Raw genomic sequence first — 24,719 nt, forward strand, 5'->3', positions numbered from 1 at the left:
TTTTTTTTTTTTTTTAAATCTTTTTGAGACAAGGTCTCACTGTGCAGTTCAGGCTGCCCTTGAACTCACTTTGTGGCCTAGGCTGGTCTTGATCTCACAGCGATCCTCTTGCCTCAGTCTCCCGAGTGCTGGGATTACAGGTGTGCACCACCATGCCCAGCTTCATGAATAGCATTTAGATTGAACTGGCTGATAGTATCTTGTCAGCTTTTATATATTTCCTACATTTCTGAATACTTGTTTTGTGAATTACCGGCTGGGAAGCGCTGAAGTCTTTGTTATTATGGAATTTCCTTTTTCTGCCTGTAGTTCTGTCAGTTAGTAGTGTCCTTTGTTCTTTCGTAGAGAAGTAAGTTTACATTAATGTTTTTTACCCCTCTCTCTAAAGCACTTTAACATTCCTTGTCATGATGTCTGCTGGTGACATATTTTGCTTTCTTTTTTGAAGATTATTTTTGCTTTATTGAATTGTAGACTATAAAGTATTTTATTTTTTCTTTCTGAATTTTTAGGTTCAAAAGTTTTGGAAGTTTTCTTCAAGTCATCATCCCTCCTGACTCTCATGTTATATGACAAATGAATGCTTTGTTGATTTTATCCTTTTTTGCACTCTGTGTAATTTTGTCTGTATAGTTTTTATTGTTGTCTTTCTCTTTCACTGCTGTTTTTCTTTTGTATTGTCTGTTTCACTATTAACCTATCCAGTGCATTTTTATTTTAGATAACATTTTTTAGATCTGGAAGTTTTTTTTTTTTAATGTTGTTTGTATTTGTCTGCTTATCATGTTTATATTTTGATTTAATTTTTTTTCCTTTAAAGAGTTGGTGTTGAATTTTTTTTCTGACCTGTTTACTTTGAATTAGTTTGATCTTTTTGAGATGCAGTTTTTAATAATCCTGTAGCAGCAACTCAAGGGTTTAACTCTGGTGTTTTTTGTTTTTTGTTTTTGTTTTTTTAGACAGAGTCTCACTATGAAAGTTCAGGCTGTCCTTGAACTCACTATGTAGTTCAGACTGGCGTTGAACTCACCGTGATCTTTTTGCTCAGCCTCCTGAGTGCTGGGATCTCAGGCATGGGCCATCACACTGGTTTATTAACCCTTTACCTTGTGATATTTCAACATCTCTACTGATTGTTATAGGGTCTCTTTTTGTTTCTTAAAAGATGAATTTTTAGACCAATTTTAGGCTAACACAAAACTCAGTAGAAAATAAAGAGAATTTTTATGCCTTTCTTACTCCCATTCCCACAGAACACAGATCACAGAGGTATATTTGCCAAAATTAGTGAACCTACAGTGGTGCATCATTATCACTCATAGTCCCCCATGTTGACTGATGTTTTATGACATGTATCCATCATGATCGTACCATATGGAATAATTTCACTGCTATGGAAATCTCTGTTGAGCATGTTCATCCTTATTTCTCTCTCACAGAAATCAGTGATGTTTTTATGTTAACACCGTTTTGCCTTTTTCAGAATGACATATAGTTGGAATCATGCAGTATGTAGCCTTTTCAGATTGGCTTCTTTTATTTAGTAGTATGTATTTCAGTCTATATTTTGTTTGAAATTTTCTTTTTGTTTTAAGCAGAGTAATTTATTGTTTAGATGCACTAGAGTTTATTTAGTTACAGAGTCTCATTGGTCATGTTACACACAGGTCAAAAGCATTCTCATCCTTGTGGCAACACCAGTAATTTTTCTTCTTACACCTCATTGGTTGTCGTTTTGTGTTCAGTCTTGTAGAGTTACACCCTGTGTATGTGCAGCTTGCTAGGCAGTTAATGAATTTTAAGTGCCTCTTTTTTCTGTGTTTGTGTCTTCTCTGGTAGTTTGTCCTGCAAATACCAGCTGCTGAAACTATCTTAAGCTTCTGTCTCTTGTCTCCTTGGTAGACTGAGACTAGTGTACTCTGCTTGAGCTTTTCCTCACTGTGGTAGAGTTTGCTAAATATTCACAGACTGAAAGCCAGTATGAATTTAGTACTCACTTTGTTTCCTTTTTCTTGGATATCATAGTCTTGTGTTGTTTATATTCTGAAAAGACTTACGTTTTATCTAGTTTTTAGTTATTTACAGCAGGAAGATTATTCTAAGAGCATCACCTCTACTATGATTGGACATGGAGCGTTTCATAATCCGTATTGTAGCTAGTGCATCATTTACAGTCTGTGCTCTAAGTGATTTTGAATTTAACCCAGAAATAGTTCTGTGATGACTGTCCTGAGTAGTTTTCTAGGCTGTTTAGCTCACTTTGTTTAACATAATGCCTTCAATTTTTTTTTTTTTTTAAATGCTGTGTGAACCATATAAAGCAATACAACTATAAGGGTCAGAAGCATCTTTCATCAAGAACCGAATAGTAAATATTTAAGATTTCTTTACTGTGGCCAACAAATATGGCTTTTTACATATTATTATTGTTACTATTCTCTTTAACACAATTGATTGGTTGGTTGATTGACTGTGGTGTTGGGAATTAATTCAGGGTCCTGTATATTTTTTATTTGTTTTTTTTCTTTTTTTGTCTTTTTGAGACAGGGTCTCACTGTGCAGTTCAGGCTGGCCTTGAGCTCACTTTGTAGCCCAGGCTGATCTCAAACTCACAATGATCCTCCTGCCTCAGCCTCTCGAGTGCTGGGATTATAGGTGTGTGCCACCACGCCCGGCTCCTGTGTATTTTTTAAACTTTTGTAACGTGTTGTTTGCACAGCTGTAGTCCCAGCTGTGTGGGAAGCTGAAGTAGGAGGATCATGAGTTTGAGGCCTGGTTGGCCATGTTAGTGAGACCCTTTCACAAATAAAAAGTAAAAAGGAATGGGGATGTAGCCCAGTGGGAGAAGCCTTGCCTATTCTATACCAGGCCTTGGGTTCAAACTTCAATAACACACATGCCTGCACACACAGAAATTATTCTTTATTTGGGCATCATTCAAAAATATGTTTTCAATCAAGGGCTGTGTTTTACTAACCCTTACTATCAATAGTTATTCAAGTGAGAGTTTTTTCTTTTTTAAACATCTTTCTTGGTCATGCGCTTGTAGAAGTAGTGTGTCCTGTGTTAATGAGCTCATGAGAGTAATAAAACAATGGTGTTTTAAATTTACTGTGCTAATGCCTCTGTGCCTGAAAAAAGTGCAAGTTGTTCTGTCTCTACAGTTACAAAGCCCTTAAAAAACATTATTGTAACATTGTGTTTTATCTGGATTATAAAGTGTGAGATTAAAAATTAAGCTGTCACATAAAAAAAAAAATTAAGCTCTCAAGTTGGACAGATCCTTATTTATCTGAATAGAAAGAGATGCCAGGTAAATCTTAGGTGGCAAGGAAGGGGATAAAATAAAATTTAAAAATCATTGTATAAGCCAGGTCTGGTAATGCATGCTTGTAATCCCAGCACTTGGGAGTCTGAGGTAGGAGGATCATTGTGAGTTTGAGACTATCCTAGGCTACAAAGTGAACTCAAGGCCAGCCTGAACTGCATAGCGAGACACTGTCTCAAAAAAAAAAAAAAAAAAAAAAAATCATTGTATAGATAACATTAATTATATTACAGAAATTTTTTTAGAAGGAAGACAAGAGTGTTTATGGAGCATTAGTGATTGGAGCAGAGTTGGAATTGTCTTATACTTCTTCAGTATGTTGCATCTATAAATAGTGGCATAAATGACTTTTGCCTTTTTATTTTTGTTTTTTTTTTTTTTATTCTGCTTGTGAAAGTAACATGCTCTATGAAATACTGTAATGTTATAATACATGTGAGTTTTTGGGCTGGAGCTTAGTGGTATAGCACTTGCTCATGATGTGTGAGACCCTGGATTTCATCCTCAACCCTGCCAGAAAAAAAGTTTACTTCATAAAATATGTAATAACTTTTTGTAGTGATGTGCTTCAGTTTCAGTAGAACATTGAGTTTTTACATACATATTATTATTATTTTTTTTTTTTTTTCCAGTACTGGGAATTGAACTCATGACCTTACACTTGCCAGGCAGGTGCTGTGCCTCTGAGCCAAATCCCCAGCCCCTACATATGTGTTAAATGTTTGTATGAGTTTGTATATATGTCTGATTTCTTGATCGTTGTTCTCAATAGTGTATCATAATCTGTTGTCTTTGGTTGTCCTCAGTGAAGAAACAGATTATTATCTGGTCCATAAAAGACTTTATAGTGTACTCTATTTATTGTTTTGGTGCTGTACGTTGAACTTATGGTCTTATACATGCTAGGCAAATGCTCTACCATGGAGCTATTCCTAGGCACTATAGTGTTCTTTATTTTTTTGGTTTTTCTCCGGTACCGGGAACCGCACTCATGACCTTGTGCTTGCCAGGCAGGCGCTTCTGCCACTGAGCTAAATCCCCAGCCCCTCTATAGTGTTCTTTAAAAGCATAATATTTTAGCCTTAATAGTACACAGATAGACTATTAAAATTGGTAAAATCAAATTCATTTTATCAAGGATCTTTCAAGTGTTAACATTTGTTAATCATCTTTTAGTAAGTTATAAAATAATCAAATTGATTTGAATATTCCACTGGCTTCAAACTTCTTAAAGTTTTGCAACTCTGTTAGAAATGTTTTACATTGAGACATACAGTACTTTCATGCCCACAAAGGTTTTCTTAGCATTACTTGTTATTTCTATATGCTACACTTTGCTTTCTGTTTTAGCCCATCTAAAAAAATACTATCCATCGTACACTAATTTAATATACCTGTAGTTTGAAAGTAGACTGAAATTTTATATGCTAGTTACTCCATTTTCATGAAGTTTTCTGTTGGTGACTGACCTATTGATAGCTAAGAGTCTTCCTCAGCTTAGGATCCTAAATAGCATTGCCGGTTTTTCTATTACTTTAAGTGTGCCCTAATGAGAATCACAGGGTCTGTTACTAAGGTTGAAAGCTGGAGCAGCTGTTGAGAAGCATCTAGTACAGTATGTCCCTGATTTATAAAGAGATGCAAACTTTCACAGGTGTACTGTGTAAGACTCACTTTGCCAGTTAATGAATGAATCTGACTTAGGAGAGCATCTAGTAGTTTCAGACCATGCAATTTGGCATGATTTTCTGGTATCAGTTTTGTTTGTTCCCGTACTTACTTATTGTATTGGTATTTATGAACATAAGTATATAATTCTTTTTTACATTAATGAAATCTTTGAAAAGGAGCTATTGTTTCTTTGAATAATCTGAATGTTTTAGGAAGACTACACAAGTCATTAAAAACGTGAGTGTATGTGTCTTTACAAAGTCACTTTAAAGAAACTCAGTTGCAGTTCTGTAGATGGCATTACAGGTATTTAAAAGAGAATTCAAATGAGCATATCTGTTAACAGAGTCTTGGCTGATTTTCACAGGATTGGCAAATGTGTTTCTGTATGTCTTAAGTAAAATAAGTGTGTAGGGCATTTATGTTTCATGTTTAATGGTTTCTGGCTTTATATGAATGTTGATTAACTGTTAAACTACATTTTGTGATCTCATAGATTAAAGAGGGCTTTTATTATTTAGTAGCTTGTTTTACATCAAATGGTAGCAACAGCCAAGTCATCACTTATGATGAGACAAAATGCTAATTTGAATTTTTATTTAAAATGTACTCAGATTATCTCATTTTTATGTTTATTGTTTGTTTTTGCTATCCTGGGAGTTTGTTTTGGTTCTGTGTTCTTTTACAGAGAATGGTAATGGCCTCAGAAAATTGTTAGAGAACTGTGATTGTTTTTTATTTTTTATTTTTATTTTTTATTTTTTTTGGTTTTTCTCTGGTACGGGGAACCGAACTCATGACCTTGCGCTTGCCAGGCAGGCGCTTTTTGCTGCTGAGCTAAATCCCCAGCCCCGGTGATTGTTTTTTAAAGTTGAAATTACAGTTGATACTACTTTATTTCTGATAATTGCACTTAGATTAAAAACAAATGTACAGGAAGAATTAAGTAATAAAGTAACAGTCCTTCCACAATGGTCATTTATATGGTAATTGAGGTTTTTTTGGTGTTTGTACCTTAAAATGAAATATGTACATAAAAATAAAAGATAATAGTAAACAAGGAAAGATAACTTTTGCTGATAGGAATGGGCCCGACAGAAGGAGGGATGGAGGGAGAAAGGGGAGAGGAAGGAGATATAAAAAGATGTGTTATGCACATGTACCAACTCTTCACAATGAATATAATCATTATGTATTGCAAGCATGTACTAACAAAAATAATATTTTGAAAAAAGATACACCATAGGCAAGGATTCAGCATAAGGACCGAGTAAAAGTTGACTTTACCTGGCATAATGACATTTGCTCTCATTATCTATTGCCTAAGATAACTTTAATTCTCCTTTCACAAGCTCTAAACTGCATCTTACCCATTTTACTAATTACAGCCTTCGTTGTACAAAGATCTACATGCTGAACATATTAGTTTCCCTCTTAATGTATGCACGCGCATACACACACACACACACACACACACACACCACACAAAATCCTACCTGGGGATTGAAATCAGAGAACACTGAGCTATATCCCCACACCTTTTTACATTTTATTGTGAGACAGGGGCTTACTAAGTTGACATGAGACTGGCGTCAAACCTTTGATCCTTCTGCCCCAGCCTCCTGAAGAGGTGGGCCTACACGTCTGTCACTACAACCTAGCTCTGTTAATTCCTCTTCAGTGGATCATTACCATGGGCATATTACAAAGTTGTAATAGTCTTCATCTTCAAAGAAAAAATTCTCATAGACACAAGAATTTTAAAAAGTCACGAAGTTTTTACTGACTCTAGACTTTTAGTTTCACCTTATTTTCTTTAATTTGGAGTGAAATTTCTTTGAAGAGTTATCTATAGGTATGGTTCTTGAGTTAGCTCCTCCTAGACCATGTTGAGATCACTCCACTGGCTTATGCACTCATTTTCCCATTGATAACACCTCTTGTTCAGTTAGAAGTTCATTTTAGCTTTGTCAATAATAATAACAATAAATTCTCAATCTTTATTTTACCAGACATGTTAGTACAGTGTTCATTATGACTGGTTATTCTCTTTTCCCTCTTACTTATTGGCTAGTCTATCTTATTTTTTCTGATTCTTTTCTTTCCTCTGGATTGAGGCCAGGCTGGCCTCAAACTCATGGCAATCCTCCTGTCTCAGCCTCCTGAGTGCTGGTCTACTGGATTTGTGGGGAGTACCAAGATGAACTCAGGACTTCACACTTTCCAGGCAGGCACTGTGTCACTGAGCTAAAGTCGTGTCCTATCCTGGATTTTTAAATGTTGAAGCATCTCAAGATTCTGCTCTTTACCATATGTTGTAAAACAACTCACTATGTGATATTATCTAGTCTTACAGTTTTAAGTACTGCTTCTTTATTGATTAATCTCAAGCTTCTTTGTCCTTACTTGGAAAGAATCAACACACCCCCCCCCCCAACATGCTTGATTGGCAGTTGCTCTACCAATAGGCCACATGCTCAGATATTTTTATTTTGTTTTGTTTTTTTGAGACAGGGTCTTGCTTTGTATCTCAGACTGGCCTTGAACTCACAGGAATCTCATGCCTCAGCCTCCCGAGTGCTGGGATGACAGGTGTGGACAGCTATGCCTGGCTCCTCAGACCTTTTTAAGTTAAATTTTATTTTGAGACACAGCCTTACTAAATTGCCCAGACTGGCCTTGAGAACTCACACTCATTGTACTTCTGCTTTCACTAGCTAGAATTACAGGTTTGTGCCACCACACCCAGCATTTGAGAGTCTCATCTTTGAGTATAGACTGATACATCTCACTGCCTTCTTGATATCCTCATTTGAAGATTTATTAAGATACCAAATTAACAGGCCTAAAATCAAACAGTATTCATCCTACTTTCTTTATTTTGATCTTCTTTTAGTGTTCTCGTCTCAAAAAATGATACCTTGTTGTGCTCTTCTTCCATATCTAGCATTTCATATATCAAGAAAAGTCTGACCACCTCTGATACTTGTTACTACCCTGGCCTTGCTTTTCTTTGGGTTATTGCAGTAGTTTCCTAACTCGTCTTCCTGCTTTTAATTCTTTACCTTCTTACAACATTTAACATTCTTACAGTTTACAGAAACCATATATAAAACATAAATCATGTTAATCCCTCTCTAGGATCTTTTAATGACTTCCTTTCACACTTACAATTTTTTTCTATCACCTGCAAATACCTAATAGTTTTATCTTTTCTCTGTCCTTATTCATTAGCACACTCAATTGTAGCATAATGTCCTTGTTTTTCTTCAGATATCCTGTGCAAGTACATATGCAGTGTTGGGGAGTTAAAGCTCCTCACCCCTGCCCTGTTCTTATGTAGGCTCTTAGGCTGGATCTAGGAACCAACCTAGACATGACTGATTAAGAACTAAGCATACAAGTTTTAATTCTCACAAAGGTTAGAAAAATTATTTTGCATTTAATAGAATAGTACATTTTAACTGCATAAAATTTTATTGTGATAAGAACATCACAGATGTTTCATTAGAAATTGACATCTCTAAGAAAGCTTTAAATATACAATGCATTATCAAATATTTTTACATTTTTAGATAGATAATACATGTATGTGCTTCAAAACTCAAAGATAAACGTGGAAGCTGGGCATAGTGGTAAATGCCTGTAATCCCAGAACTCGGAAGGCTGAGGCAGGAGATTGCTTCAAGTTTGAGGCCAGCCTGCACTGCAAAGTGAGTTCAAGGCCAGTCTGAACTGCATAATGAGACCCTGTCTCAAAAAGACAGCAATAAAGAAAGATAAAAGTGGTGATAGTTGAAAAATGTTTCTTGTAATCATCCAGTTTTGCTTCTTAGAAAACCAGTAAAAGATTTTTTTACGTAGTTTTTATGTATGCTTAATTTTTCCTCAGTTGATCTTAGGAACATGTTAAACCTGCCTCATTGTTTTAAACAATACAATATTGTTGTACGTCTGCAAGTACTATAATTAATGTAATTTTATTGGTGAATAAATAAGCTGTTTCTAGTCTTTTGCTGCCACAACTTTTAAAATAGATTTTTAATGAGGTTATACCTTCAGAATAAATCTTGAAAGTATTACTAGGTTCAGAGATATGTATAGTCAGAGTATCATAAATACTGCCTAACTTCTCTTTTATTATTTTTGGACCAGTTTATATTCCTACTAGTAGTTTTTGACCAAAAGGGCTGCCACATAATTTTGTTAAGGACCAGATAGTAAACATTTGCTACTTTGTATCCATCATATGGTCTCTTCCACAGACTCCTAAATACAATTTTTGGTCTTGAGCCATAGTTTGCCAACTTTAGCTTGTACCATGGTTGAAAGAGTCATGAAAACCTTGTTGTCATTACCAGCTTCTGTGAACATGATATTTTGTTGCATTGCTGATTCACATTTCTCTTTTTGACCGTTGGTATTACCCTGCTTCTGAAATGTATGCTTAAACTCTTTGTATTTGGTTGGTTGTTTCTTTATTGAACAGTGAGTCTTTATTAAGGCTATTACCTCCCTGTGTAATGTAAAGAAATCTATTTATGCAGTTTATCTCTTTATCTTTTGATTTAGTTTGCTTCTCTTTAGGAATTTCTGTATCACATTTGATGTTTTATATTTTTAGTCATTAAATTATTCTTTTCTACATTTTGTCATCATTCAAAAGGCTTGTTCTTACTTTATGACTTAAAAAAAACCTATTTTGCCATAAAGAAGGATAAACTTGAGACATTTCTAGGTAAATGGATGCACTTTGAGACCATACACTTTTAAGTAAAGTAAATCAGACACACATGTGTAAATATTGCATTTTCTTGTGTGAGAAACCAAAAGGGTAAATAAGGACCAAAATGTATAATAGTTATATTGGGAAATAGGAAGAAAATGCTCAAATGGGAAAGAGGAACAAGGTAGGGGGTGGAAGAAGGGAAGGAAGAGAAAAGAGAAAAAAAGAATAGAAGGAAAAATGGAAACAAAGTTTTTGTAAATAGGGACAAGAAGTATAGAAGGGAGGGGAGGAAAATGGGGGAGAAAGAAGAATCAAGATATATTATGTACAGGTACAGATTCCCTATGATGAGTGCGATCATTATGTAAATCTAAGGTGTACCAATAAAATTAATTTAAAAATAATTCTTCCATGGCCTTTTTAAAAAAACTGTTCATACTTAGATACATCTAGAAGTTGTTTTGGTATACATTAAGGATCCAATATTTCCTGGTGACTATCTCTTTCTCTTGATACTCTATCCTGAATTTAAATGCTATGAAAGATTGCATGCAATATTACCTTTTTTTGGTCATCTATATATCTTAAAGTACTCCCTATGCAAAGTGAAACAATTAGGGAGCATTTGCTGTGTGGCCTGCTTATAAGGATAAAACATTGAATAGGAAAGGCTCTAGCCCTTACCTTTAAGTGCTAACAGTCTGGTAGGTAGGTGTGTGTGTGTGTGTGTGTGTGTGTGTGTGTGTGTTTACATGTTTACACTCTGCTTCTGTATTTATATTTTAACCCTATTCTCTTATTACGAGAATTTTCAAATAAAAGGAATAATTGAAATAAGACAGCCAATGTTTGTAGTGCCATACTCTCCCCTTCTTCCCTCCCTGTTTCTCTTGTAGGGTATAATTTGAGAAAGCAAGTTAAAGATGTGATAATGCTTCACCTGCAGGCATTTTAAAAAGTTTTTTTGAGCTGGGTATGGTGGCACATGCCTGTAAACGCAGCACTCGGGAGGCTGAGGCAGGAGGATCATTGCAAGTTCGAGACCAGCCTGAGCTACAAAGTGAGCTCAAGATCACTCTGAACTACACTGTGAGACCTTGTCTCAGAAAAGACAAAAGAAAAAAGTTTTTTTGGTTTGTTCTTCCCTACCCAATCCCCATACTGAGTACAGACGGTCTTTTCATTAGCTTTGTCTCTAACCTTCACCCTGTTTAAAGTATTTTAGAAAATGTGATACAGGATTTCACTAAAGTGCTGAGTTGCCCAAGGTGATCTTGAGTTTGAGCTCCTCCTGCACCAGCCTCTTAGAGTGTCAGGGTTACAGGCATGTACTGCTACTTGTGGCATATCCTCTGTGATCAGCATCTATTTTTTGTTCTCTCATTTGAATTATTTTAGAAAGTAGGAAAGAGTGATTATTCTAAATCTGTTCTTTTCTCCACATTTATTATTAAGCGTTTTTCTTCTTTTAAAGAGAAAGTCCCTTCTCCCTCACTTTGGCATCATAGGAACTCAGATTTTTATTTGTTCATCATTACATTGTTTCTTATTTTTCAGTTTCAGTATTTTTTCTAGCTCTTGAGAAATAGGAATTGTTAACAATTTTTGCATCATTTCAGCCTTAGCGTCTAACACAGTACCACAGAATACATGCTGAGTGAGTGAATCAGTACTTTAGGCATTGGGGAGCTATTGTTGGATCTCACCAGAGGGTATAATATGGAATGATTATTTTTCTTTTTTTGAGACAGGATCTTGCTGTGTAGTTCAGGCTGGCCTTGAACTCAATGGCGGTTCTCTTGCCTCAGCCCAGAAGTGCTGGGATTACAGGCCCATACCACCACACCTGGCTGATTGATGTTTTTAGAAAGATAATATTGGGGTCTCTATGGAGAGGACAATTTGAGGAAATCTTTTATGTTAACTCTATAGTTAGGACTTAGTTACAAATAACTTAAACAAAAAGAGGAATTTATTGGAGGATGGCATCTCTGCAGGAGTTGAAAAACCAATCACATGAACGTTTATCTGAGCTTTCAGAACAGGTTAAAAATAAGGATTCCAGTGCCACTTATATTTTCATTTCTTGCTTCATTTTGCTTTTCAGTAGTTCCAGTTTGCCTTCTCATGGACCAATTAAATGTAGTTTGGATGTAGAGCTTGTAAGAATATATTTGCTTCCTAGATATTTATGTGGGTTCAGAGCATTGTTGAATATACTGCAATAGAACAGAAAGAAATTGGAAATATTAGAGTTAGATGCTACAGTGGAAGAGATAGAATTGAGAGATTAACCAGTACAGTTGATGGAATTTCTCAAGAGAATTGAAATTACTCTTTTTTCCATCTTGAGCAACTGCTGCTTTGTTGAATCTACTAATCAAGTGAAGAAAGTAGAAGATGTGTATGTTTGGAGTCGGTTGATGAGTTTTAGTTAAAAGATTTTTAAATTGAGGTTCGCTATAGACCTACAAGAGGTCTAAATAGAGATACAAGAGGTTGAATATAGATATCTAAATCTTGAAAGAAAGGTCTAAGCTAGTGATGAGAACATCAGTAGCACATGTCATGGCTATGCATGGCTAAAATAGTTTAGTATGAATCTGAAATAAAAGAACTAGAATCCTGGAGAAACACTAACATTGAAACCATTAATGGTGGAAGTAAATTGTAAAATAATAAGCCAGTTACAAAGGTAGGAATAAATGTAGTACCAAAAAAAAAAAATCAAAGAAATTTTATCCTGGAGGACCATGCCACATAAGGATCAAAAAAAAATCAATTTGACTAGACTCTGATGTTGTTTCAGTGGGAAGATGGAACTGATTATATTAACTTCAAAGGACTAATCATTGGGAGGTGAAGTAAAGAAAAACATGTAAAAAATTTTTTTCTTTCTACAAGTTTGTGAAGAAAAGGGATGAAAGCAGTATAGTAAGGTTTAAAATTTTCTTTGTTTTGGAGCGGGAAAGACTTTAGCATATAGTTAGAGCAGTAAGCAGTTTTTCAAAAAAATTTTAGGATGGCTAAATTTTATTTTTCTTTAAATGCTATTTTAAATATTAATTGCTTTCAATTTGTAGTGGTGTTAGCACAGAGAAAACGGGACTCATGAGACCTAAGATGCAGGTTGAGTATTTTGGGCTCAGCTACCCAGAATATTCATTATAAAATTATAATTATCACTTTTATATTAACCTTCTGTGTTTCGGTCACTGTTTTAATAGGGCCTTTATACATAACTATCATTAATCCTCACCACAAATTAATCTCCAAGGTGAGTATTATGCAGTTTTCCACATAGATTCTCAAGAGTTTCCTCCTCAGAATCACAGATCTTAAGGATTGTGCTATGCTTTCGCCACAGATATGTCTGATTCTGAGATTGGTGCTCTTTTCTCCATATCACCTTGTCTTCCTTTCTAGCCTGAAGTTTTTCAATCTTGGCTCCCCAGTTCCTTAACTAAGGGATAGTCATTTCTATCGCATCTATATTAAAATGTTAAATGAATACTATAATGATGATATCAATATTTTATTTGAAAAGAAAAAAACATATTTGGTTAAATACCAGACAGACCTTATAATTGTGGTCATCTTTAGCACTATCATTTGTCTAAACAGTATTTTACTTTTTAAGGTGGTGGTATCATGGATACAGAAATGTCTGAAGATATAGACCACAACCTAACTCCTACCCTTGACAGCATGTCTTATGGAATGCCGAATCAAACAGGATCTGAAAATTCATTGCTGGATGAAGATGATTATTTTTTGAACTCTGGGGATCTTGCAGGAATTCCAGTCGTTGGTAGTGACAATGAGGATGAACAGGATTTTAGTTCAAAAGAGAATCTTGTTTCTTCAATTCATACTGATGATAGCTTGGAAGTAGAGAGAAGAGTCACACAGCATGAATCAGACAATGAAAATGAAATACAAATTCAAAATAAATTAAAAAAAGACTTTCCTAAACAGTTTGATCAGGTTTCTGTTTTTAAGTCAATACGGAAAGATTTTAGTCTAGTAAGAGAAAACAGCAAAGAGACATTTTCTGGAAAGGAGAAAAATAGAGACCTAACTTATCATGAACGTGAAAAACGGTTGGATAAACCCCATAAAGATTTGGATTCAAGGTTGAAAAGCAGTTTTTTTGATAAAGCAGGTAATAATTGTTGGAACAGAACCTTAAAATACAGTAACAAAGTACTGATAATACAGCTTTTATTACTTTTGATGTTAAGTGAAATATCAAGTTAAATTCATTATAAGCTTGTCATTTTTCTTTTATCCTTGTTCTTTGCAGAGTGACTGAATTTCTCCCAGTAACTTTTGGTAATGGTATAAATGGTTGAAAAATAGCTCTAAGCCTCATTTCTCCCTTCCCTGGTTGCAATATTTTGATGAGAAGGAAAGATACTCGAATCACCTGTTCATTTTCTTTGGTTGAACATTGGAACCTGAAGTTGGATTTAACTTCTTTGTGCTGTAAGCACTGATTCAAACTGCTGTTCCACCAATAAGTCTAAATTAGGAAGATTTTTAAAAAGTTTATATTTTATGTTTTAGAAGTTTCTTGAGGCTTCTTTTGAGCCTCTTTGTCCAGTACACTGTACTTTATAGTTCTAGTTCCATTTTCAATATATCACATATTTTCTTCTGTGTCTTCCTTTCTTCTTAATGTTTCATTTGCCTGTATGTCATTTTCTCTTTCTGTATATATACCTGGAAAAGTACTTCTTACCTAATAATGCCTAACTCATAACCTCTTCTACTTTATAGTCATTCCTAACCACTCTAAAATGGAGAATGGTTTCCTTATCTATAATTCTGTAGCATTTTGTTTATGCCTCACATTTATAGTATTTGTCACAGAATATTATAGTTCTTTTTTTGTTGTTGTTTTGCCCTATCTGCTAGTATGGGAGTTTCTGGAGGACAGATTGTATCTTAATTCATCTTTGTATTCTTGAGGCATAACCTGGTGTAGTGAAAATTGTAATCCTTTCATGATTTTTTTTTTAAAGATAGGGTCCTGCCAAGTAGTCTGGGTCAGCCTTGAACTTGCTGTGGCTGGCCTCCAACTTGTGATCCTCCTCCCTTAGCTTCTTGAGTGCTGGGATTACAGGTGTGTGCCACCAGGCCAGGCTCAAATGTTAAATTGATGTGAAGGAGAGCAAGTATACTATACCAATCCTTATACTTCTTCTGATAGTACTAAGAAATACAGGATAGAAAGGACAAACCAGTCTAGTTAAAAAGTACAACTGTTTGGAGTATACGTGATTTTTTGAGTATACATGTTTTGAGTATACATGAGTATACAAGACTGTGCAAGAGTGTATTTTCTGATATATATTGTTCAGTGTATATTTTTAGTACTCCTAGAAAGGATGTCAAAAGTTAGTGAAGTCTTTTGTTCTGAAGGAAGTTAGTGTCTAACAAAAGGAACAGATAAGTTAAATAGAAGTATCAGTGACCAGTTTAATAGCATAAGATTTATTTATAATTATTATTTAAAAATTTTTTTGAATTTATTTATAATTAAAGACAGTGGTAGAAGAATTTGTTACAAGGCAGTACAAGGTTTCTTTCAAATAGTGAAAGCAGTGTGTTTTACATATCCTTAGAGGATAGAGGTAAATTTTAAGTTAGTGAATAGGGATATTTGTAGAGGAGAGGTGAATTTTGAACTGAGCAGAGTCTAGAAAACTGTGTAAACATTAGGATAGAGGAGACTTGGTATAGAAGTAGCAGAAGTAAAGCAGAATAAGACATTTTCAGAGGGTAGTGAATAAAGTAACCACTTTATGGTTGAGCAAGCAAAAGGTATGAAGTAAGGCTAAAAGATAGGTGAGGACAATATTGTGCAGAGCTTTGAGTGAAACCACCTTCTGGGTGTTTTTTGGGACCCAATTCACTCTAATGAACATCTGTGTTGGAAAAAGAGAGGTGATTAACAAATGATAGCTTTCTAGGTCACTCTATAAGATTTGTTATTCATATACATTTGTTTGTTTGTTTGTTTTTCTTTCAATAGCTAATCAAGTTGAAGAAACATTACATACCCATTTACCACAAACCCCAGAAACAAACTTTAGGGTAAGTTTTCAGTGTGTATGTAGATTACTGTTACCTGTGGCAAGTGTCAAAGTTTTCTTTATGTCACTTTCTAAACTCTTTATATGTATTAGGTAGAGCTCTGATTTTTTTTTTTTTTTTTTTTTACATTGTTTTATTTGAGTAGGATGTCTTTGGAGACATTCTAAGACGCCTCAGCTTTTAGGTTCTTTATTTGTATTTGATACGTAGATCTATAGCACATTTCCTTTTAGGCATAGAGACTCTAGTGAATGTCCACAGGGTTCATTACCAATGAGCTTTTCTTTGGGTTAAGCCTGAAGAGGAATAATTTTAACATTTGAATACTTATTAATCCTTTATATTGTGTTTTAGGATTCCAGCTACCCATTTGCCAATAAAGAATCCATTGGTTCGGAACTGGGGAATTCCTTTGCATCAAATATTAGAATTAAAGAAGAACCTTTGGATGATGAGTATGACAAAGCAATGGCACCACAGCAGGGACTACTAGACAAAATTAAAGATGAACCTGAAAATGCTCAAGTAAACATTTCACCTTTTTTTTAACCCCTTCTTTTTGTTCACACATTGAATTATTCATTTCAGAGAGGAAGTACTTAAGTGAAGTAGTTTGTTGACAGAGTGAAAGGAGACTGTTAAAGGAGGTTGAGGCAATTTGAATTGTTTTACAAGGCATTATCAAGAGTTATGAAAGTTTTCTTGAGTAGTAATTAAGGCTTTTAATCATCTGTTTCTTAATACCACTGAGTTTTCAATGCATTTTAGTGCAGGATTAAGGAAATGGTAGTCTTCAAGGATTTGAGATTGATACAGTTATAGCTGAAGGGTTATAGCTTCAGTTATAATTGAAGGCGTAATGGTGCATTTATAGGATTTATAGGTTTGTGTTGTGACTCAATATAGAATGACAAGCCTTTTGCAGTTACTGCTAATGAGGTACAGATTAGGTGTGGATTTTACATTTTCAGGAGGGGTTACTGAACAGACTGTCTTTGGAAGGCTTGTTTGAAGAACCAGTATGTTGGGTTAGTGGGTAAAAGGAAAAGGAGGCTTTGTTGACTGTCCATGATCTCAAATTTTAGATTTTTTTTTTTAGTATGGGCAAAGGTGGAGCTCTGCTATTTCACAGTTGCTCTGGAGGTAAAAGTTGTAGGGATCCTGTAACTGTGAAGTCATAGTCAGCTAAATTATCCTTGTGGATAATCACATTGCAGTGATTGGAATAGAAGAAAGTTGTATCAGATGCTGTAATTATTTTGAAATGTAGGAAGGAGTCCAGAGGATGACTACAGGAGCGATTATTTGAAGACAGCCCATATTTTGTCCGATCTTTTTTTGTGTGTTTTTTGTGGGGTTTTTTGTTTTTTTTTTTTCCTAGTACCAGGGATTGAACTCATGACCTTGCACTTGCCAGGCAGGCGCTGTGCCACTGAGCTAAATCCCCAGCCCGACAGCCCATATTTTGTACATGTGGCATTAATTTAGAGGATGAGAAGATAGCATGAATTAACAATTTCTCTGAAATTATATTTGATCTGGTGAAAACTTTACCTTTTCCTATCTTTCTATTATATAATAGGGTTTGAGGACATTTTCATTCATGTTTCAACTTTTAACACCAATGACATTTTGTGCCAGATGAGTTTTTTGTTAAGAGGAGTTGCCATGTGCATTGGAGGATGTTTAGCAATATTCTTGGCCGCTACCTAGTATATGCCATTAATAACAGTGTCCCATCTCCAGCTGTAACAGACACAGATATCTCCAGTGCAGCCAAGTGTCTCCTGGGAGAACAAAAACATGTACTGTTGAGAAGCACTGCTTTAGAAAACAGAGATGGAAAAGTGGGTAGTTAGAGCAAAGTGATTTTGGAGGTGGATGATTCATCTGAGTTAAATTGACACTCATGTAAGCAAGAATTCTGTGGTACCCAGGAGAAGATAGACGTATCAGAATAGTGATAGTAAAACTGTAGGAATTGAATGGATATGAGTATAGTTGGAACAAAGAAAACATGGAAGAGGATATGAAAGTATTTGAGTAGAAGGTAGATTAAAATTTCACATGCTTTTAGAAGCAGATAAACAGGAAATAATACCAAAATTAGGAATAAATGTTCTGATACCCAGGGAAAGTTCATGTAGCATTGTGTGTTTGAGAACACTACAAGCATGGTGGTATGTTAGGCAGATCCTGAATCTATTTACATGCCTCAATGTGCACATAGGGAATGTATAGGAAATTATAATGCTGGCAGGGTACCAAAGGCATCTCGTTCTTTTGTACATTATCTAGCGACATTTTCTTGAAATGAAAAGTACAAATACAGTGGTACTAGAGAGTTTGGTTCCAGTGGCTAGAGAATATAAATAGGATGAAATGGATAGAAATGCCTATATCTTTTGTACTTACTCAAAATTATGAAATGTGTTCCAAAGTACTAAGTATGAAGTTTTATCATGACTACAGGGGAGAACTTCCCCCAGAGGCTCAGACCTGATTGATTGGACACTTGACAACAAAGCAGTAATATGGGTAGGTTCGGGACATAAGATCCAAAAGCATTCTTTATGCTGACCCTACCATAAAGCAGTCCCAGCAGGTGAGTGGGTAAAACTAGGTTTTCCCTGAGAATTCCTCTCTGTTATTAGCCTGACCAATCCTGTAGGACCAAACCTTTGATAATTCTCTTAGAAACCCTTCATGAGAGCTCATGTTGAATTACAGGTACTGATCTTATCTTTCCTTCTCCCAGCTCCTCCTTCCTTCTTCCCTCTATTTTCTAGTCCTCTTCTATTATCTGTCTCATCATTATGCTGCTCTTTTGGATGTTTCTCCCCTATAGTGATTGGAAATCTACATTCCTGGCTTTTTAATGCTGTATAATTCTTTATTAATCTTAATAATTTCCCATGGACCAGAAAAGGGGATTCCAGTGTGTTGTTTTCTTAGTCTCAAAAATAATAATACTAACCTTTCAAAAAATACTGATAGATTTTATAGTTGTGATCAGCCTTTACTTTTGACCATTAATTACTAGTAACTTTTTTCATGGTTTAATAAAATCATAGTTTCAGGTTCTGGTACCTTTTCAAAGCCTTCCTTGGCTTTACTGATACTTAACTTTGTAGTTTTACTTTCTGCTAACTTCTTAATTCCTCTTTTTATACAATTCATTTTGGTCTAGTTTCTTTACTTTCCCATATGAATTCCTAAGATACTGAAGCGTGTGCATACATATTTAACTTGCTCTTGGTTATTTTAGTTACAAATTTCCAGGTTGTCATCATCCTTCTGCTTCTGTTACTGGTATAACATCGTTTAATTTCCCAGTTTCATTTCTTCATTCTAATTCCTTGCATGTTACTATAGTATTTTCTGTTGTGACTGTATAGTTACAGATGTTTTTATTTATGCTATGTTGTTTCATCCCTGTATAAAATAACTGTGTATAAGATGGCTTGAGTACAGGTTATTTAACTACATTTGTAAAATATGGAGTTGAATTTCATAGAAATTAAGTTAATTACTCAAAGCCATGTTAGAAAAAGCTAGCCTAGGGTCACACTCAAGGCCTTACTTAATCTACAATCTTTCTGTAAGTAAATGTTTAATTTTTTAAAACACCTGAAGGTTTTAAAATAGAAATTTTGAGCAGACACAAACCTTTTTTTCTTTTTCCCCTTTTCTTTGTGTTTTGAAGGCTCAATATTCAGTAAATATTATGTTAAATTCATGGTTCTTATCAAAATAAAAGGAGAGCTAATTTATACTCTTTCATTGAAATAAATAAATTGAGACAGGAAAGCAAATTACCTAAGTGTCACATTAGTCATTCATGCAAGCTTGGAAAGTGGAATATAAATACTGAAATGTTGGTACTGTATTTTAGCCATATGAAGTTAATTTGTAGAAACCTTGTTCTTTATTTCTAAAATACTGTTGGGAGATACTTGGTACGGGTCCTCCTTTGTGGTAAATGAAAAGAAAATAAAGATTTTCATAAAGAGCTTTTTATTTTAGTACTTTTGTTTTGCTTCTGAAAGTTTTTGGGTCATCAATCAGATATTTACTTCTTAAAATGCATTTATCAATTATTTGCTAAGCATTGATTTGTATCAGATATTTAGAAAATTAGCTATTTTTGATGGACACACAAGCCAAACATGCTGCTTTGAAGGCTTTATGGGGTGTTCAGAGTACTTAAGATGCATACTTAGTTTACTATAAGTAGTACGTACGCTTGTGGCTTTAAAAGTGTCTGAAGTTTGGAATTGTCATCATACAGAATAAGAGCTGATTAGAGGCCATCAGTTTCAGCTAATGAATATTGATTTTTTTCTGGAATTTTGTGAGATTAAATTTTTTTTTTTTTTTTTTTTTTTTTTTTGCTGGAGAGTTGCTTTAATATACTGTATAACAGTAATGGGAAACCTTTTAGATGTTTCAGTGATTGAAACAGCCTGCAGCAGCACACATGCTATAGGTTCACCACCACTGCTATGTAACATATGGATATCAGGATAAGTCAATATTAAGAAGTTTTAAATACATATATTTTCATCAGCAGCATGAGTAGCTACATAGTAACTTTGTTAGATGCCAAAATATATCTCATGTAATTCAATACACATTGTTTATAATAGATACTCATTTGATCATAGCAAAGAAATATCATTTTAGATCAATAGCAGTTATTGAGTTTCAAAGTAAAATGTTGAGAACCTTTGTTAGGAATTGCTGAAGGAGTTATAGACTACTGATGTTAGCATTTTTTTGTTGTTTTTTTCCGGTACTGGGAATTGAACTCATGACCTTGCACTTGCCAGGCAGGTGCTGTACCACTGAGCTAAATCCCCAGCCCCAGCATTATTGTTTAACTCTTGTTGGATTTTTGGCCCAATAAATGTTAAGAAAATTAGAAGAAGTAGTAGTGGAAATGGGGAGGTAAAATTACCATCATTTGCTGGTAAGGGTCTTTGTTAGAGATCTGACAGAACTCATCAAAGATTAGCGGCATACCCGGTTGTTTTACAGTTTTATAAAATATAGCCATATTTCTATAAATCAGTTTCCAGTGAGATGCTGTATCAAAAAGATACTCTATTTCTAGCATTAACTAAATAGCACTGTGTCAGATAAAAGACAGCTTGGAGACCCTTTTTTAAAATGTAAAAAAATATTGTGATGTCATTTATTGTTATATTAAAATGCAGATTTGATGTAATTCTGATGAGAATATTGATGGTTATATTGTAAAGTTTTGAATAGGAGTAGCAGGGATGCACACACACATGTATATTGCATATATATTTTAAAAAAATAGTTGGAGAGGTTAAACATGGGAAACCATGTTAAATAGTTAAGCATCCTACAATTTCATTAGGATAGTGTGCTATCATAAGTAAGGCAGATGATGATACAGAATAGAGAGCCCTAAGATAGATATTTTTAAGAAAGCTGGGGTTGGCAAGTTATCAGTGGCTGGCCAAATTCAACCTTCCCCATTAAAAATTCTTTGTTTTTCTGCCCACTGATTTATTAAATAAATTTTAATTGAAACATCGCCACATTCATTTATTTACATGTTGTCTGTGGTTGTTTTAGTTCTACCAGGACAGTTGAGCATATGTGCTGCTGAAGCAAGCACTACCAGGACAGTTGAGTAATTGTAACAGAGAACCACATGGCCTGCAAAGTCAAAAATATTTACTATCTGGCCCTTTGCAGATAAAAGTTTGCTGACCCTTGGATTAAAGGACTGTATTATAAACAATGAAACCACTTTCTTATAATTTTATTATGGAAGTAAAACTTTGTAACAGATAGAAGAAATCACAAAGGTAAAGATTGTTAGACTTTATAAACATGGAAACCTAAGTACATAAAAATTTAACTTGGAATACATATTCAGAAAATGTTGATAAATGCTACAGAGGGTTGATAAACTGTTGTATTATAGTACACTTGTAATGAACATTAAAAACAACTACAATTTGAAACAAAGTAGGAAGAGACTTAATTAGCCTGTTTCCTAAATTGCTAGACTATAATTAAGAACAGTTTTTGTTGGGGAAAAGAGTCTGTCATTAGGTATCAGAAACCTTAACTATGCACCTTTTTGCCTAGTAATTCCACTTTAAGAATTAAAGTATAAATATCCACAAAGATATTTATTATGGCATTTCCCACTAAATGTGGGAAAATTTTAAATGGAGCAGTGTTGGGTTATATCTACATAATTGCAGTGCCATGCAAGGCCTTATTAAAGTTTTGATAGTTTGTTCATTTTAGATTTTTGCATGAATATTGATTTTTTTTTTCTTTTTTTTTGTCTTTTTGAGACAGGCTCTTGCTATGCAGTTCAGGCTGACCTTGAGCTCACTTTGTAGCCCAGGCTGGCCTCGAACTCGCAATGATCCTCCTGCCTCAGCCTTCTGAGTGCTGGGATTACAGGTCTGTGGCACCATGCCCGGCTAAATGTTGATTTCTTTTTAAATATTGCTTAAATATTTTGTGATTGAGGAAAGTGCACTCACCTCAGTTGTATCCTCTATAATGTAATGTATTGACAAGCCCCACCACAAAAAAGGGAGCATGTCTGCGATACCACAGAATTTCGGTGAGGAGTCTTATAGTACTTTGCAAATTTTTTACTGGGTTAAACAATATCTTAAAAGTTAGAGCTATTTCTCAGTGTTATCACAGTGAAACAATGCAATTGTAAAAGTAAACAGCATTGAAAATTTGTATTAGAACTCAGTTATGTGGGCCAGGGATATAGCTCAATGGCACAGTGCTTGCCTGGCAAGCACAGAGTCCCGAGTTCAATTCCTGATACAACAAACAAACAAACAAACAATGAAATCAGTTATGTGATGGTTACTCATGGCTTAAAGTGTGTTTACATGCACTTAAAAATCATTGAGATAATACAATTTAAAACAATACAATTTTAAGAATTCTTAGACTGCCAGGATATCAGTGATTCTTGGACTCCAATCATAGAAACACTGGCACTTAACCAGGTGAAGTTATCTTGGAGTAATATGCAAAAGTTCAAATGACTGACGAGAGCAGAACATCAGTTCATATAAGTAGCTTATTATTTAGAATAATTACAACTGTGTAAAGAAAGCCTTTGAAAAAAGGAAGGGAAAAGACTGGAAAGAAATATACCAAAAGAATAACAGTGTTCTTTTGGGATGATGGAAATGTGATTAGAACTTTTTGTATTTATTTAAATTTTCTATAGTGATTGTGTATTACTTTTATAATAAACAGTAACTTTATTTCTGTAATATTAAAGAATTTTCAAAAATAATTTATAAATATCTGGTAGTGCCACAGGCTAATTAAGTAGCTAACTTTCATTATTTTCCTCTTACTCTCCCAGCATATATAAGCATACTAAACCTTTGTTAATTATAGCTTGGCTACTGTTTTGTATTTTATTTCTTACTGTAAATATTTGCTGCCTCTATGTAGCAGTAGTAAAACTTCTTGAATGTCTGGGTTTCTTTACATACTTGTTCTTTTCTCTGTGTATTTACTTATTTATTTTCCTTTTTAAAGGAGTATAGTCATGGCCAACAGCAAAAAACTCAAGAGGGGGAACTGAAAATTAGTGCTGTGTTTTCCGTCAGTGGCAGTCCTCTTGGTAAGAAACAGAGTTGAATAAGTGAATCCTAGCTCATTCTGACCAACATGAATAAGAGGAAGTGTCTGCTTATAGTATATTAATAAGCTAGGCAGTTCTCTTGGTCCATTTAAAATGCCTTAAATTATACATTGTCTAGTTACTATTGGGTTTTAAGACTAGCTCTAGCAGAAAAAGAAAGAATGGATAACTTAAAATGTCTCGTAAAAAGTAAAACATTTTTTTCTTTCAATTTTTTTTTTTTTTAAAGCTCCACAGTTGACTACTGGCTTTCAGCCTTCACTGGCATCATCTGGCATGAATAAAATGCTTCCTTCAGTTCCAGCCACAGCTGTTCGAGTTTCCTGTTCTGGTTGTAAAAAAATCCTCCAGAAGGGGCAAACTGCTTATCAGAGGAAAGGGTCTACTCAGCTTTTCTGCTCTACACTGTGCCTAACTGGATACACAGTTCCACCTGCCCGTCCACCGCCTCCTCTCACCAAGAAAACTTGTTCAAGTTGCTCAAAGTACAGCAGAATTCTTAGTTACCTTTTGTGCTCTCTTTCTTTTACCATTGTTTAGCCTGTGTATTTTTTTCTTACATTTCTATGTTTTTTTTTTTCTTAAATATCACACATTTAGTACCAACATGTTGCTGCTTTTTTAGTCTTTCTGGATGCTACGTGCTTGGCTTTCTTTTAGCTTTAAAAAGATACAACATATAGATTAAGAATTATTTTAAAAATCCGCCTTTTCATCTCAATTGAGATACTTTATATAAGGAAAAAAACCCACCTATTTGGGGTATTGTATTACTGGTATTTTATCTTGTAACTGTAGACAGTAGATGGTTAAATCCAACAGATATTTGATGTTTCCTGTTCTGTTACATAATTGGAATTTACTATTTTTATTCTTAACATGTAATGACTGCCATTATAATATATATGTAATCTCTTGTCAGTATCTCTGAACTGCCTTATGAGGTCCATTACAACAAAAAGCGAGTATGACTATACTAAGGTTAATCTTATTTATTTGAGGAATAGTAAGGTAATCTTGATATATTTTGTAAGGTAATTTAGAAGCTTTTTAAATGAATACATCATAAAAAAAGAATCTTTTTCTGTTTTGAAAGATACTGGCTCCTCCCTACTCAAACTGTGATATTACTTTATGTATAAAGATGTTATTCATAGTTTCCCACATGGTGCTGCTACCTGTTCTCTGTCCTGAAAGTTAAAAAG

General features: G+C 34.5%; 1 protein-coding gene across 7 annotated transcripts in view; it reads left to right on the forward strand.

Annotated features, from left to right (window-relative positions):
* Zmym4 (zinc finger, MYM-type 4) overlaps positions 1 to 24,719 on the forward strand; it is a 158,819-nt gene that overhangs the window by 78,858 nt on the left and 55,242 nt on the right. For 6 of the 7 annotated variants that reach the window (XM_013519646.1, XM_013519643.1, XM_013519642.1 and 3 more), the window contains exons 3-7: positions 13,369 to 13,893; positions 15,769 to 15,830; positions 16,185 to 16,355; positions 23,409 to 23,493; positions 23,744 to 23,999. In XM_013519646.1, coding sequence (XP_013375100.1) covers positions 13,369 to 13,893; positions 15,769 to 15,830; positions 16,185 to 16,355; positions 23,409 to 23,493; positions 23,744 to 23,999 — 1,099 coding nt within the window. Of the gene's footprint in view, positions 1 to 13,368; positions 13,894 to 14,048; positions 14,217 to 15,768; positions 15,831 to 16,184; positions 16,356 to 23,408; positions 23,494 to 23,743; positions 24,000 to 24,719 lie in introns of those variants that run through there. The other variant, XM_013519647.1, reaches the window with a different exon arrangement.

This window comes from Chinchilla lanigera, unplaced genomic scaffold (assembly GCF_000276665.1).
Source record: "Chinchilla lanigera isolate Chin_1 unplaced genomic scaffold, ChiLan1.0 scaffold00051, whole genome shotgun sequence".
NCBI lineage: Eukaryota > Metazoa > Chordata > Mammalia > Rodentia > Chinchillidae > Chinchilla > Chinchilla lanigera.